This window comes from Colletotrichum destructivum, chromosome 3 (genome assembly GCF_034447905.1).
Source record: "Colletotrichum destructivum chromosome 3, complete sequence".
In the NCBI taxonomy this organism is placed as follows: domain Eukaryota; kingdom Fungi; phylum Ascomycota; class Sordariomycetes; order Glomerellales; family Glomerellaceae; genus Colletotrichum; species Colletotrichum destructivum.
Window position 1 is genome coordinate 3,841,991 of NC_085898.1, and position 15,243 is coordinate 3,857,233.

General features: G+C 53.9%; 6 protein-coding genes across 6 annotated transcripts; 3 read left to right on the forward strand and 3 right to left on the reverse strand.

Annotated features, from left to right (window-relative positions):
• CDEST_05260 (uncharacterized protein) lies at window positions 1-1,763 on the reverse strand. Its single transcript, XM_062921419.1, has 3 exons — window positions 1,483-1,763; window positions 63-1,416; window positions 1-6 (listed from the first exon to the last, which is right to left on the reverse strand). The coding sequence occupies exons 1-2, from the start codon at window positions 1,615-1,617 to the stop codon at window positions 457-459; spliced, it is 1,095 nt and encodes a 364-aa protein (XP_062777470.1). The 5' UTR covers window positions 1,618-1,763; the 3' UTR covers window positions 1-6; window positions 63-456.
• A 1,115-nt stretch (window positions 1,764-2,878) lies between these two features.
• CDEST_05261 (Putative methyltransferase Ppm1/Ppm2/Tcmp) lies at window positions 2,879-4,399 on the forward strand. The gene is made up of 2 exons (XM_062921420.1): window positions 2,879-3,310; window positions 3,363-4,399. The coding sequence occupies exons 1-2, from the start codon at window positions 3,049-3,051 to the stop codon at window positions 4,181-4,183; spliced, it is 1,083 nt and encodes a 360-aa protein (XP_062777471.1). The 5' UTR covers window positions 2,879-3,048; the 3' UTR covers window positions 4,184-4,399.
• Window position 4,400: 1 nt separating this feature from the next.
• CDEST_05262 (uncharacterized protein) lies at window positions 4,401-6,748 on the forward strand. Its single transcript, XM_062921421.1, has 3 exons — window positions 4,401-4,437; window positions 4,530-4,640; window positions 4,698-6,748. Exon 3 carries the CDS (start codon window positions 4,827-4,829, stop codon window positions 6,570-6,572), a length of 1,746 nt encoding a protein of 581 aa, XP_062777472.1. The 5' UTR covers window positions 4,401-4,437; window positions 4,530-4,640; window positions 4,698-4,826; the 3' UTR covers window positions 6,573-6,748.
• A 1,122-nt stretch (window positions 6,749-7,870) lies between these two features.
• Window positions 7,871-8,903, forward strand: CDEST_05263 (Putative adaptor protein complex, sigma subunit). The gene is made up of 3 exons (XM_062921422.1): window positions 7,871-8,038; window positions 8,129-8,198; window positions 8,282-8,903. Exons 1-3 carry the CDS (start codon window positions 8,007-8,009, stop codon window positions 8,609-8,611), a joined length of 432 nt encoding a protein of 143 aa, XP_062777473.1. The 5' UTR covers window positions 7,871-8,006; the 3' UTR covers window positions 8,612-8,903.
• Window positions 8,904-9,480: 577 nt separating this feature from the next.
• On the reverse strand, window positions 9,481-10,749 carry CDEST_05264 (uncharacterized protein; the record flags this gene model as incomplete). Its single annotated transcript, XM_062921423.1, has 1 exon — window positions 9,481-10,749. The coding sequence occupies one exon, from the start codon at window positions 10,747-10,749 to the stop codon at window positions 9,481-9,483; it is 1,269 nt and encodes a 422-aa protein (XP_062777474.1).
• Window positions 10,750-12,567: 1,818 nt separating this feature from the next.
• On the reverse strand, window positions 12,568-14,954 carry CDEST_05265 (uncharacterized protein; the record flags this gene model as incomplete). Its single annotated transcript, XM_062921424.1, has 2 exons — window positions 12,568-13,682; window positions 13,733-14,954. The coding sequence occupies 2 exons, from the start codon at window positions 14,952-14,954 to the stop codon at window positions 12,847-12,849; spliced, it is 2,058 nt and encodes a 685-aa protein (XP_062777475.1). The 3' UTR covers window positions 12,568-12,846.
• Between the last annotated feature and the right edge of the window lie 289 nt (window positions 14,955-15,243).

Sequence of the window (15,243 nt, forward strand, 5' to 3'; positions counted from 1 at the left end):
GATAGTCTGGGGGGGGGGGGGGGGGGGGGGGGGGGGGCGGTTGGCGTCAAGACACAGCGGACCTCCCTGCTTATGAAACCCAAGACGATGACGGTTAATGACATTAGAAAACGATACTTGTTGCCAGAATTACTGCGATGGGCTTGGGTGAGTGCATATTCAATTTTCTACTTGAGTGAGTATGTGTGCGAATGATGAAAGAGATTTGTTGGTGACTATTTTTGATACAACACAACGAGACAGAGATGTGGGAGGGCAAACTCCCGCCGCCTCAATGACAGAAATTACCATAGAAAGATGTACGAGGAATATGTTAGCCACGTCGCAAAGTCAAGTCAAGCAAAAGTCTGCTCTGATGGCCAAGTCCGTTCGTACCACGCAAGACCAAGCATTGAGAGTTCCGAGGCAAAGCCTGGACGACTTGGACTCGGCGAGCAACGACCGCCAACCAGTAAGCTATTTAGCATGCGCACTGATGAGAATGACCTGGGGAAGGATGATGGCGGCCATGAAGAAAAAGGCGGCAAAGGTGACGGCAAAGATCTTGGCGTAGAGGATGACGAGGCGCTTCCAGGCGGAACGGGAGAAGCCGCTCCATGCGTCGTCCATGGTGGCGTAGCCCTTGCCGCCGACGACGCGAGGCTCGACCTTGCCCTCGAAGGAGCGGTCAAAGGGGATGATGGTGTTGGCCTCCTCGGGCAGGAGCGAGGCCTGAACGCGGACGAGGACGACATGGGCGGGGATGACGACGATGATCTGAATGCCGATGCTGACGAGGGTGACGACGATGCTCTTCCAGGCGTCCGAGGTGTGGAACTGGGGCGTGTTCGATCCGGACCCGCCGTACTGCATGTTGGGCAGGTCCATGCCGATGGCCCAGCCGATGGCGATGGGGACCCAGGTGGCAAGCTGCTCAGCGAACCACTGGGCGGCAACGGGGCGGGCGGTGGCGTCGAAGGCGCGCTTGAAGGGCGGCAAGCGCTGCCAGAAGTGCTGGGGGCTGCTCGGGGTGATGATGATGTGCACCCAGGCGGCGCTGAGCTGAACGAGGGACAGAGCGGCGAGAAGGGTCGCGAGGGAGGCGAGCATGTCTGGCAAGAAGGCGGAGAAGATGCCGAAGAGGGCGGTGGTGGCGGCGCTCTGGACGAGGTAGACGGCGAAGCCACGGAAGTTTGCGCGCCAGCCACCGTGGGTCTTCAGCAGACGGTGGATAGAGCGGATGGACGAGGTCACGGTGGTGGAGCGGCCACCGGTGACGTCCTTGGTGATCGGGACAGGGCCGTCGGGGCGCGCCTCCGGGCCGGCGGAGAGGATGGCGCCGTCATCTTCGGCAAGGTTGACGGGGTCGTAAGCGGGCGGGTTCTCGTCCTCGACGATTGCGAAAATGGGGTAGATTTGGTGGAGGGTGTAGGTCGTCTGGGAATGCCTGTGTCAGTGGGGAGAAATCCGGAGTGTGAACCATGAGCAGAAGGGGTGTCTTACCCAGAGGATGAGGGGGAGGAAGACGAGGAAGTCGGCCAAGTAGACTGCGTAAGTCCAGGCGGGCAGCTCGGCTTGATGAGGCGTTTCGTCAAAAGCCCTCTTGTAGACGGCGCCGGCGAAGTGTTGCAACTGCATCTTCAATTTTCCTGGGTTTGCCTCGGAAAGATAGGTCCAAAAATGGAGTTGGGAACGAAAAATAATAATAAGGTAGTCGGAAGGGAAATGTCGAGGTTTATGTTGTGTAAGAAGAGGATACGGGTAGAATGGAAATGACGGGAAGGATGTAAGAGGGGTGAGTGTCAGACGTCAAGCGAACATACTGGGATTCACCCTTATTACTCAAGGCGATGGCGACGGCATGTCACTGGTCACTGCGCCTGTTCTGCCTGGATGGAAGTCTCCATCGGCAACAGAAAGTACCTTGCAGAAGGAGTTTACATAGGATGCACGCTGGCACGCTGTACTTGTGCCGGGGTCCGGGTACCAACAACAAGTCACCAGGCAGCAGGCGGGCACAGCCACACTCTGTTACGCGCCCCGTCAAAACCAGCATGCAACCCGAACGAGCGGCAAAAGCAGGCGAATACCAGTGACCTGGCCGCGAGGGTTGATGCAGCCAAAATGATGTGTTTTCTACGCCGCCCGCCCGCGTGTCCTTGCTGACAAGTAATTTTTGCAATATTGCGCCGACTCTTTACCGTTTGTGCATCGAACGGTCGAAGGTGAAGCCACGTAAACGATGCGGGCGCCGGACAGCTGTGCTTCCTTCGCTTGGGGGGGATGAATCTATTGACGAGGCTGTCCAGCATGAAGAGCACGAGAGGGCGGCGGTCTTCTAGCCGGCCGTCGAAGGTATGTGCCTGAAACCTCGCGTCGTATTTGGCTTCGCTTCGGACTTCAGAAGGATCCAGCGTGGCGTGGCCAGGGCCGCTAAGCGGACTTGGACGTTCTTCTACATCATGTTTGCATGATGGTGTTCGGGTCCCCTCTTCGTCGTCTCGGAAAAGTCTCTTTTCATCCGAGATACTGGACAACCAGCCTGCTGGTTTCCCAATCCGAATAGCATCAACCTCCGACACACCCGAAAGGATTCGGGTCCTTTGGGTTGGCAGGCAGCCTTTATCGTGTGGACAATGCTAGCTATTTTTTCTCCTGATCCATGACAAGGGCTTCTCACACGGGCCAAATAGTAAATTATATGATATGCCACGGTAGCCGTCACCATGCTAACTGATAATATGTATTTTTCAGCGGGACTGGGTGTTGGGTTCGCAGCGCAACTGACCAGGATGGAACCGTCAATCCGGCAGTCCGGTAGTCTGGGTAGCGCCTATATCTCCTGTTCAGGGTTCCATTCTCTTTATTTTATTTTCTGCGTTGCATCGGTCATATTCAGTTCTCTCTCCCCCAGTGGACTGTCAGTGTGCGCGGGACGCTGCCAGGTACAACTGTGTTGTCTCAGGGCCCCACCTCAGAGCTTCCCTCCTACGTCACACGCATCTCTTCACGAACCCAACCTTCGGGATATCTTCAGCCTTACCGACACCGCAGGAACAATAACCCCCCATGTCCGGTAACACTATCCCGAACCTGCTATCCCTTCGCGGTGCAAAGGGTGCAAGGGGCGGTCGCGGTCGCGGAAGAGGCCCCGGTGGCCCCTCCTCCTCGGGCCCAACTCATGATCAGACGATCCAGGGAACCGACGACGACGCCGCCGGCTCGCGCCTGAGTGCCGTCAACGTGGGATATCTCGCCGATCCCTACGCACAGTTCTTTGTCGAGAACTTTGCTGGGCCCCCTCCGAGGAGACTACCCATCATCAACCGAGGTCCGTGGCAAGGTCTGCTTCCGTCGAGCATGGAGGCTGATCTCTATCCCAGGCACTTACACGAGAACCGTCGCTCTCGACAACCTCATTGACGACTTCTTGGACGTTTCCAGTAGAGCACAGTCCGGCCCCAAACAGAGACAAATCATCTCTCTAGGCGCTGGTACCGACACCCGTCCGTTCCGTCTCTTTCCCAGGGCTAGCCGGCCTGAGCTCGTCTATCACGAGGTTGACTTTGCGGTTACGGTCCGGAAGAAGGCACGCATAGTGCAGTCCGTTCCTCCCTTGCGCCAAATTCTCGGAGTGCCGTCCGTCGAGGAGGACGGATCGTGGTCCTCGCGACCATCCCAAACAGACGAGTACTATTGTCACTCGCGCGACTTGCGCGAACTGGTGCAAGACGGCGCACCGCCCCTAGCAGGTCTCAGAACCGATATCCCAACCTTGCTAATATCGGAGTGCTGTCTCTGCTACCTCGAGACTTCCACAACCAAAGACGTTGTGGCGTGGTTCGAGCGGAAGATCGCTAACCTCGGCATCGTCGTTTATGAACCAATCAGACCCGACGATCCATTTGGCAAGATGATGACGTCCAACCTTGCGGCGAGGAGGATACGCATGCCGACCTTGGAAAACTATAAGCTCCCGCTGGACCATACACAGCGTCTCCGTGATGCAGGGTTTGAGCATGCCCACGCCCTGACAGTCGAGCGCATATGGGAGAGTTGGGTTTCGACTGAGGAAAAGGAGCGGGTAGACCGGTTGGAGGGGCTCGACGAAGTCGAGGAATGGAAGCTTCTCGCCGACCATTACATTGTGGCATGGGGGTGGAGGGGTGCTGGGTTTGTAATGCACGGCACAAACGGGGCGTAGTAAGTTATCCAGGACTATCACGTCGTTTCATCGTCGCTTAAGAGGCACATGATCAATCGGAATGCCAGACGAGGTGAATATCATCATTGGCAGATATTAAGACTTCTTCTGCTAAAGAGGCTTGGCCTCGTTCATCAGCGTTCTAAAATGAAGCTCTCTGCCTAGCTTCGCGCACTCCAGATGAACGGTTCGTCGTCGGTTACAGACAAACCCGATGGAACTTACTTGGCAAACATGTTACTCAAGTCTCCGCAGTATGTAATTCGCCCTGGACGAGCTGCAATCGCTCGTTGGGAAAACCCAATTTATCTTCTTGCCTTGGCTGCTTCGGCCAACAACTTCCCAGCCCGGCTTCTTCCCCGTTCCCCCGTCGGTTGGAAGTCGGCCCCCCGGCTTCCCGATTGATGTTGGCTGCTCTCATCCCAGTTGAGCCAACCAACCATTTCCACCTGTCTGCGTAAGGCCCCAACCCACTTCTCTGGCAAACGATGCAGGTTAACCAACCTCATCCGAGGCACTGTTGGTCCAACACATTTCTGTCGTCACGAGCCGACACGATGTCCCCTAGCATCCTTCATCCTCTTCGAACGCCATTTTACGTCTGCGACAACGACAGCGACAGCGACTGAACGACTGAAGCGAGATGGCCAGCAGACCTTGGGACACTCTCCCGGCCGAGACCCTAGTCAGTATTGCGGCCCATCTCGAGGGCGTTCATCTGCCGGACCTCTCGTCCTTCGCCCTCACGAGCAAATCCTGCTACGCCGCCGCCGCGTGTCACTTGTTTCGTGACGTCCACATCCGGATCAAACATCCTCAGAAGCTACACCGAGATGTCGCCAAATGGCTCGCCGTGTTGAGGCACGCAAATGCTGCGAGACACGTCCGACGCTTGGTGATGACTTTCGAGGACAAGACGCTCCACCACAGCGACCTATACTCGCCCGACCGCCTGAAGCTGACGCCTGAGTCGGCTGACAGTCTCAGCTACGCCAAGCGCATGCTACCAGAGAACCGCCGCCTCCGCGATGCCTTTGTGAACCCGGAAGCGTGGGCTCCCATGGTCCAGCTGCTAAAGGTTCTGGCCGGGTTGACCGATATGGTGATCGAGCACGAGAGTAGCTTTTCGCCCTACCTTCTCGAAGCGCTTGGCACCCAGCACGCTAAATGTCTGCTCGAGCTAAGGTGTTTCGACCTTCACTGTATCGAAGGCACTTCTTTCAACCCATACGACGTTGCCCTCCTTCTATGTCCCCAGTTACACGGCATCTCTATCAAAGAATACTTTCAGTCCTTTACCGGCCACACGAACGAATCCGTCGTTTCCAGGCTCGTCAAGGGCTTGTCGCCGAGCCTCAAAAAAGTTGAGCTGGAGCCGGTCTTTGGGGCCAGATACCACCGGAGATGCAACCCTGAATTCGAAAGCCAACTGCAAACTTTGATATCCCAAGCGACGAACGACAATTTCAAATATTGGAGGAACGCAGCGAAGGTCACCGTCGCACCTAAACTTGGGTCCATACCTTTCCTCTCCCTACAGAGAACCAGTCCTGAGAGAATACGGGCGTGGGCCGAGACGACGGACTTTGCCCTGTTGCGCCATCTGAGGCTGAACACGGGATCGAGGGAGCTGCGCTGGCTTGCAAAGCACGCTGAGTTTCGCCAGCTCGACAGTCTTGAGCTGCACAATCGCGGCTATATCGGTGCTCCTTCAGACGAGGAAAACTTCGACGAAATAGAAAATGCCGCCGTAGATTTCCTAGCCGGCATGCCCGCGTTGACGTCGCTATCACTCGAAGGCCAGCTAACTTCGCCGATGCTCCGAACAGCAGTCTCCCGATTCGGCGGCACATTGCGAAAACTGATGCTTCGGCCGACCGCCAACGGCCTCTTGCCGGAAGAGGATATCAAGCTCGGCCCAGAGCACATCGACCTGCTCCCCTTGGCGTGCCCGTTGTTGGAGGACTTGACGGTCACGGTGGCCGTCCCCACCTTCCTTTCGCAATCGACAGAGTTGGCCGGGATATGCGAGGGTCTCGCACGGGTCCCGCTCCTTCGGAGTCTGCGCTTGACACTACGCTCAACGACAGAGGAGGATCCACTGATGGTGAGCAAGCGAAGAAGGCCTCGGATCGATCGCGATGGGAGATTTCAACCGCCGGACATCCTGAGAGAGGACCTCACAGACGAGGTTGTGAAGTCGGCTTGGGACGCCATCTGTGAGAGTGGCTCTCGCTTGGAACTGCTGCAGATGGATACTCTGTATCGGTGGAGCGGCGCGCGCAAGTCTGAAAATGTTCACCAGGTGCGCAGAATCGGGGCTATGGGCGAGGTAGTTGTGGCCGAGACACTCTACCGACGGAACAGGGTATTGAGATGGCGGGAATAATCTTGCCTCGAGGTGCTTCCCGCACGGCAACTGCGGTGGTGGGGGAAAACGGGATCTTCTGTTGTACATAGTCTTGCGAAACTCGGCCGGGTTGGGCAGGAGCCCGAACCTCCACTGTCAATACCATCCATTTCGATTATCATCTCACTGGTTAGTCTATACATCGAAAGTATCCCTTAGATCAAAATGCTAGTAGCCTAGTCGTATGATGATGCATCTCGAAGACCGGAGTCTAGGTATCGAGATATCGTCCCTCATCGGTGTCCTGGAGTTTTCCTAGAATCCGGTCGCATGTCAGGGGGGAGGGGAGTCCTTCGCTGGACAACCGCCATGATCGAGCTGGGAGGCGAGGGCAAACAGCGAGAAGTTGAACACCTTGCTGGATGTCGTTTTTGAATTGGAACTCAGCAAGCGGCGAGCAAGCATGCAAAACCGAGTCGCTGCTAGCACGACATCGAAAGGGAAAATGCAGATCGATGGACACAAGCTTCTTCCTGGTCTAGGTGCATCCATACACATATACGGTAATGGTCCATAAAGGATATCCAGACCTTCCTTCACGTATGGCCGGAGTGCGCATTAAACGAGCCTGATCAGAATCACGGGATCCAAAGGTGATCGACGAAAAGGGGATGAGTATCGCTGGTGAAGCCACTCCAGGTCTTTTCAGACTGATGGCCTGCCTCCTAAGGCGACAGACAGCCATGCCGTTCTACGCAACCCAGACAAGCTTTTTGGCAACAGTTCTATCGTCAGATGAGTATTCCAACAGACGTAAATCGCTAGGAAGCACATCTCAAATCAGTGAGCGAAGCCAGAAGGGCCTCAGACCTTCTTCACCACGACCCAACACGGGGCCGCGAGTAATGAAAGCGAAAGATCGCAATAAAGAAGAAAATTCTCCATCGAAGGGTTCCAAAAATTCCCTAGCCAGCCGAAGCCAACTAGGAGTGGTCATAGTTATAGTTTTCAACTAGCAAAAACACGATCTCGGACGAATCCTCACTGATACGCGTAATGCCCTTGCACTCGGATGAAGAAGAAAAAGAGAAAAGAAGATCTGAAAATTGGCGGGGGGTCGACGAGGTTTTATACCCCTCGGATCCTGGATGTGGGGCGGGCAATCAGCCGCAGTACGTACCTCTCTCGGTGCCTGGCGCAATTGATTGAACCATAGCGCTACTGCGGTTCCACATAAGCGGCCTCAAATAGGTACGTACCTCTTCGAAGGAACAGGGGGAACAGGATTGAGAAGCTGTCAGTGCACAAGTCAGTTAGCAACCACCCGGTGGGTGAGTACGTACCAGTCACAGCAACACCGAAGCTCCGTGGCCGACGACTTCACATCTCGAGACCTGAAGCGTGGGGCAACACCAGATCAACGAGAAGGGGATCTATCTGGAAAGACATGCGATTCCCACCGACGTCGCAACAATGCTGTCCTTTATTCTGATCCAGAACCGCCAGTATGTTCCGTTCCAGTCTCTTCTATTGGGGGAGACACGCACCAACGTACAAAAGGAGGAGGGGAGGTTGACTGACATTCCGCGATCCAGGGGCAAGACCCGTCTTGCGAAGTGGTACGCACCATATAGCGATGATGAGAAGATCAAGCTCAAAGGCGAGGTACGCATATCCTTCGCCTCCATCTTTCCTCGTTCTCTCTATCCAGCCCACACAACTGACACTCCCCTTCCCCTCTCTCTCAGGTACACCGCCTTGTCGCGCCGCGCGACCAGAAGTACCAGTCCAACTTCGTCGAGTTCCGCAACAACAAGATCGTCTACCGCCGCTACGCCGGCCTCTTCTTCTGCGCCTGCGTTGATACCAACGACAACGAGCTGGCATTCCTCGAGGCCATCCACTTCTTCGTCGAGGTCCTCGACGCTTTCTTCGGCAATGTCTGCGAGCTCGACCTTGTCTTCAACTTTTACAAGGTCTACGCCATCCTTGACGAGGTCTTCCTCGCCGGCGAGATTGAGGAGACGAGCAAGCAGGTCGTGCTGACGAGGCTGGAGCACTTGGATAAGCTGGAGTAACGTGTGTTGGGGGGAGAGGTTCGAAATCACAAAAGGGGGGAGCGCCAGAGAGCGTGGGGCATCACGGTCGTTGATGTGGGTTGTAATCACGGTTGGAGACTGGTGGGCTTCCTTCTGTGTCATGCATAGGCGTTCTGGTGCGCAGGAGTCCGGAGTTCAGTCACGAGCGACATGCATGCAATCGACTTCGGCAATGGGGCAGCTATTGATATTGGGAAAGCCCCTACTAGGCTTCAAATGAGAACGAGAATCTCGGGGATTACTTCTCCCCGTTGGAAAAGGCGAAAGAGTTGCGTCCGTCTGTCTCATCGCTCAAGGGCCCGGGCCAGCGCTCGACGAACCAAGCGACATGCTGGGCTAAAGATATGGGTGATGACGCCGCTAGATACCTTCTAGCATCCTGAACACATGAAAGGGAAGGGGGTAGGGGAAACGCAACGATATACTCAAGGGCCAATGCATTTGGCTCTGTGGTCCAAAAAAACCCTTGCGTCCAACCCAACTGAATGTCAAATGACTCCTGATCCCAAAGATCAGACTAACCCTAGGCCTCCGAACCTTGCTGTTTGGACCCAAACAGGGAAACCAATTTGATCGAAATGAAAGATAAGAGAACTGCTGACTGTTGAGCGTTGGAAGATGTTGTGCGGAAATACAGGTAGTTGGCGGCGACGGGCATCACCTGACTGCACAACCAAATAACCAAACGCTCTCAACAGACAGCAAGATTCACAGCCTTGAACCTGGCTGTGTATCAAAGGAAACAATAAGTCCACTTGCGTATTTGAAAGCCGCAAGTTAGGTATGAAAGATCGAACCAACGATGGTGCGAGATGAGTGAGGCCGACTTGAAAGAACAGCCATCAGACTCAAAGATGTGGCATCTCATTGGTGGTTGTGCGATCTTCTCCAGCCTCTTCGTACATCTCCACAGCAGTTCTTCTCCGGGTCGTGCTGATGTATACGCAAGCCATCTTGTCCTGGAAGAGACCCACGACGCTAGGATCGTACGGTGGTTCTCTCTGGAGTGGCTTCAGAGGCTCAGATGAGTCCTCGTTCTTCTCAGGGCTTATGTTGCGAGCCAACTCGCCACCCTCATCAAGGACGTCGACCATGGTCGCATCCTCGTTGCCACTGGGTGCTGAACCTTCCAAAGGGTGATAACAGTCAGCGCAGGAGGCAGAGGATGCGAGATGAGAAAGAGCGCACGCGCTGACGCCTTCATTCTTTGAGTTGGCTGAGCCGTCCAACTCCAAGCGCTCGGCCAACTCTATGGCAAACGCCTCCAGAAAAGCGTTCGCCTCTAGTCGGGCCCGGCTTTCGACATCCACCACTTCATCTGGTACCATGGCTTCGTTCTCGCTTAATGCAACTTCATTTGGGGTGGAGCTTGGGGCAGGCCTGTGATCGAAATTGCTAACCTGCTTGGCGGTCGAAGTGCCTGCGGATTCTCTCTGATGCCTCTTTGGTGACATATCGATATCGTCCCAAGGCAGGCCGCTCGCCCAGGGGTCTTGCTGGCGCGGCTTCTTTGGCGGCGGTTGGATGTTATCCCATGGCGACAATCTGCCATCCGAGCACTTTCTCTTTGGTAAGGAGCAGATCGTTGTCTCCTTTTTGCGTGCGGTTATTTTCTTGCTGACCTCTCTGGGGTTGATCGGGTCACGACGCGCGGGTCTATCGGGTTGGATCGAGCCGCCGGCATGGTGTGATGCGCTGAGGTATGCAGACGTCTCGCGACGGCTCGAACTATGCCGGCGATCCGAAGGCTCGTAGTGGCGTGAATCCTCAGCACCATATGTAGAGCGGTGTCCATCCCGGCAATCTGGATGTTCATTACGACGCGGCCCATCATAATGATCCGAGATCTCGGGACGACGGCCCTCATCCGGACGGTAAGTGTCAACGGGGCGGTAGGAGCTGTCGGCGCGATACGAATCGACAGGCCGGTACAAGTCAGGGCGACGGCGACGTCCGATCGGTTTCGAGTTGCTTCCGGACTTTAAGGGGCCTCCAGTGTGCGTGGGGGAGCTTTGTGGCTCAAATGCGCTGTCATCAGGATGAGACTGTATGTATCTGGCCCGCTCCTCGCTCATGTATTCGCCAACTGTGCTCGAAGCCTGGTCGAAGGAAGGCATTCTAGGGCGCCCAGCATGGCTGACGTTATCAGTCTTTCGAACTCTTTCTACCTTGGGAGATACCTTGCGCCCTGTTATGCCGTTGTCGGAAGAGTCAACAGAGATGTGAGGCGAGATGACCTGACTCTCTCCGAAGTCCCTTCCAAATTTGACGCTTGAAATCGACATGCTGCGGCATCTGCCCGTTGTTGGCCCGTCAAAAGCTTTCCCCCCATTCTGAGGACAATCTTGAACGAAATGAGCACGAGCCGCACCACAGATGCGGCATATATAACCCTTCGGGAGCTGGTTGTTGGACGAGGGGTTTCTGATGGTATCGCAGTCCTTGACGAAGTGGCCTGGGTTACAGTCAATCTGGTTAGCACAATGATATATCCGTCGAGCAATTTTCAGTCGAGTTACCTGGGATTCCACAGCGGTTGCAAACATAGTTGGCAGGAGGGATCCGAGTCTCTGGTGAAAACAAGACTGGCGCTTTTTTGGAAGTATTGACGGAAGACGGGGTCTTTGTCTTGAGCTCCTCCAAGCGAGCCAGCAGTACCTCTCGATTCGCTAGGCTCTGATCAACTGACTCGCGATGTGTCTCTTCCAGTTTTGGGGTGACAAGAGTTCTCAGAGGCAACTGAATTGGGTGGAGAGTTGAAGAGCAGGAAACTTTGTTCGTGGACGACAAAGAAGCACCCGGCTCTGAGCGTATGCCGCCGGATGGGCCTTTGTAGTTGATCTCAATGTCTCGTCTGGCATAGTTGAAGGCCTGACGGTCCTTAGGAAAGTCCCTAAGAAACAGGTTCCTGTGACTGGAGAAGGCAGTGATGACGACTCCCTTGGTGTAGTTCCTGGATCTCAAGTAGTCACAGCCTCTTCGTATAGTTACAGACGAATCCTTGTGGGAACGGTGTCCCAGGTTAGGAATCTGGAAGACAAGCCATCTGGTGTAAATTTCCAGCAGCTTCTCATCATCCTTGGTGTCAGGGAAGCAACATTCCAACTCTCCTTCTACCTCTCTTTGTCTTAGGCGATAGAAGTGCGTTGGTCTCATTCCCAAGAAGTCCGTCTCTGGGTCTTTCATGTCGGTAGTTGACAAAACTGGCTCAGGGTGGGTTAGAGCTGCAGAGGGACTGCTGGCCACTCCAGGGTGAGGTGAGATTGAGGTTCTCATCACGTCTCTGAATGACACTGTGGTCCTAGATCTAGAAGATAAGAAAATGTTAGTGCCGAACAAGACTGTGGACTCAGAGGGGCTGTTGAAGAAGGAATTTGGATCTGAAAGGATTGCACCAGGCAGCAAACGAAGGATCATTCCAATCCTTCATAAAGCAAATCACACCTTCTACTAATCTCTTAACAGCTAGTAAAGCTTGGTTGTAAGTGAATCCGAGCTGATTTTTATAATCGCAAGTCTTGATGAAGAGGTGTTGTGAAAAAAAAAGTCAACTCCAGTGGGTGGTGAATGCCGGTCACAGTTGGGAGGTGGTAAAAAGAGGAAAGACCGACCGTAGATGGGGTTACAAAAGCGAAAGATTACAAGAACGAAGTAGAAGGAGAAGCAGGAGGGGGAAAACAGATGCCATCTGTTGGTAAAATGAGGAACCCAGGAGGGAGGCAGTTGAGGCAGTCTCGCAAAGCGCCCCTTCCTTCTTGACTGTCCCTGGCCCAGGCACGTCCGTCTTCAATCTCCTTCCTGCAGCTGTACTTGCCCATCTACATCATTTGTTCTACCTAGGTACCTATACAAGTAAGACAGCAATGTTTTCACGGCGCAAAAATTCAGCAGGTTAATTAGATAATAGATCAGATGATTCAGAACTCATCTTTCATCCTAAGCTATAAACCAGGCAAGTGGTTGAGGAACCAATATACTCTCTCCATAGATGGCCATTCCCATCCATAGCGAAGCTCCGAATAACTATTTGAAACCCCTAACCCTGATAGTCTCTACTACAGTCCTCTGATAGTCGCTACTATAGTCCTCTGATGACTAGTCATTTCAATGTTCCCTTCGGCAATTGGTCCGTTGGGTCAATGCAGGTATCACGTTCATATACCAGATCTCGCTAGGAGGTGATGAACCAGGCAAAGCTTTGCGATCCACCTACTTCATTTAGCCTTGGGATCTTCATTGGAGTCGATCTGTGAGTGAGCTTTCCTGCGCTTGAACACTTGAGCTGGCTTCGAGTCCTCATCCAGCCGCGGCCGCTTGCTTGATCCGATGCGATCTTCCTCAGTGTTCACTTCTTGGCCAATCTTGAGGTATCCCGCGTTGGGAAAAGCCATCAGCGTCAGAGAGTATCTGCTCATCTTGGCTTTGTTGAAGCTATTCATTTCAGGACTGGGGTCACACGATCCGTATGTGGAATCGACGAAATCGGTGCCTATGGCCCTGTAGATGTCGTCTGATACCAATAGATGTGATTCGTTGGCCATTGCAATTGTGGTTGACTGGTCCAACGACTCAATTTGTCCGCTGACTGGAGCATGTGCTTCGAAATCGGCAATCAAGGTATCCCATGAACTCGAGTCGTACTCCCATGTCGACGAGAATAGCGTCTCGTCTGATATAGTAGCTGGTGTCGGGTGTATGTCTAGCCCTTGACCGCTGGTGGGATGACAGTCATTCATCAATTTCTGAATGGGACTATTTGGTGGAAAAGATGGATAGCCGGAGTCTCTCGAGAAAGGGGAAATTTCGCTGCTGCTGTTGTCAGAGTTTTTGAATCGGTCAATCGAAGAAGGCCGGTTCAACTTCGGGCTGGTGAAATCTTCCAAGGAGGGTAAATGAACCGATTTCGCACCAAGGCTTATTTTGATGTCCTGAAAGGTTTCGTCTAAGGGGAAAACGTAGGCATCTCCAAACATGTCTGTAGCAACAACGTGCCCAAACACGTCCACGATGGACGATCCCACTACCCAGGCGCCGGAATCCCCCTCAGCAACTGACACAGAGTTAGTTTGGGATTTCCCTGCATGGCATGGGATAAAATACCTTCGCCCTCGTTTAGCGTTAAGACATACGACTGGGTAAAAGAATCGGCGAATTCCATCAGAATCCTGGTCGGTGTGTTCGAAAGAACACCAGGTTTTGGTATTCCGCCCCCCAGAATCGTCTCAACCTCCACTTGGGAGTCACCTGGGAGGAGCCTTCCCACTTGATTGGTAAGTAGGCGCTCATAACAGAGTCCCCGAGGCCCCAGGGACCCGAAAGCATTCGCGCCCAGTTTGTAGAAGCCATTCAACTCTATCAAAGCCCAGTCATGAGCGAGGCTTGTGTTGTCGAAGCTACTGCTCTTGCTTTCCAGCACCCTGCCGATGCTCGGGTTGCTCATACACTGCCAGAACAGGCCAGAGTTGACATCCTTGTTTTCGTCCTGATCAGAAGCAATCTCGCTGGAGGAACCTGAGCTCTGTTCGTTAAGAAAGGCGCTGTGGCCTGCTGTCAAGCCGTACAATGTACTTATACCGTCGCTCCCGACTACTTTGATGACACCGCCGCAAGTCGCCGTTTTTACAGTCAAATTGGGGCCCAAAAGCCTCAGATGTAGTCCACAGAGGCTTCTTGAAGACAACAATCCACCCAAATCGTCGCAAGTAAAGACTTCCACGCCTGCCAACGAAGCCGTCAACCGTGGTCCTCGGCCCTCGATGACGACTTTGAACGTCGGCACTTCCGGATCTGACGGCTTGCACAACTCCTTGATAACGACGTTTTTTTCGAAGAAGCTTTCGACAACTTCAAGCATTTGGCCAGGGCAGAGTACGACGATGTGCTCTTGGGCACTTTCCTCGGGTGTCCCAAGAACCATGGAGCGCAGCGCTATCGGGCCGGTCCGTCCGCCATATTTTTTGATATGTTCAACAAGCAAAGGCTGTATACGGTCGACAATCTCATTGAATCGTTCGACCGTTGGCTTATCGGGGGGTCTCTTGAATCTGAGCATGCTTTGCCCACCCAGTTTGACCGGGATTCCTTTGGTTAACAGCGGCTTACCGACGTTGACCTTCAGAATCTCCTGGGGCTGAGAAAGAATCGGATCGTCGGGGGAAGAATAGCCGGAGTCGGTGAACGATACCGAGCTTTGTAATGATTTCGGACTTTGTGTGAGGTGGTGCGACATTGGGCTCGGCATGCGTGGCTTTTGAGGTGTCTTGTCAAAGCAGTTCAAGATTTCGGCGCGGGTGGCCGCTGCCAATGGTTCGCTATCAGTCATAATGTACGCGACTGACTGTTGAGAAGATGAAAAATCTACTCTCGTACGCTTACGGCCTAGGAACATGGCGGCAGCTCCTCTCTTAAGGCTGGGTTTGGGCTGGGCCAAGTATGTGATAGCTGGGAAGACACACTTTTTGGCACGGAGAAAGCCTCGCTGTCAGCCCAAGATTCGCCACTAGTGTCTTGCAGTCGGCTGTTGATAGGGACGCTTACATACCTCCCCAATGGGAGTTGCTAATCTGTAGCCTGCTTCAAGAGTGCATGGTACTCAGCCTGTCCTAGGTGAT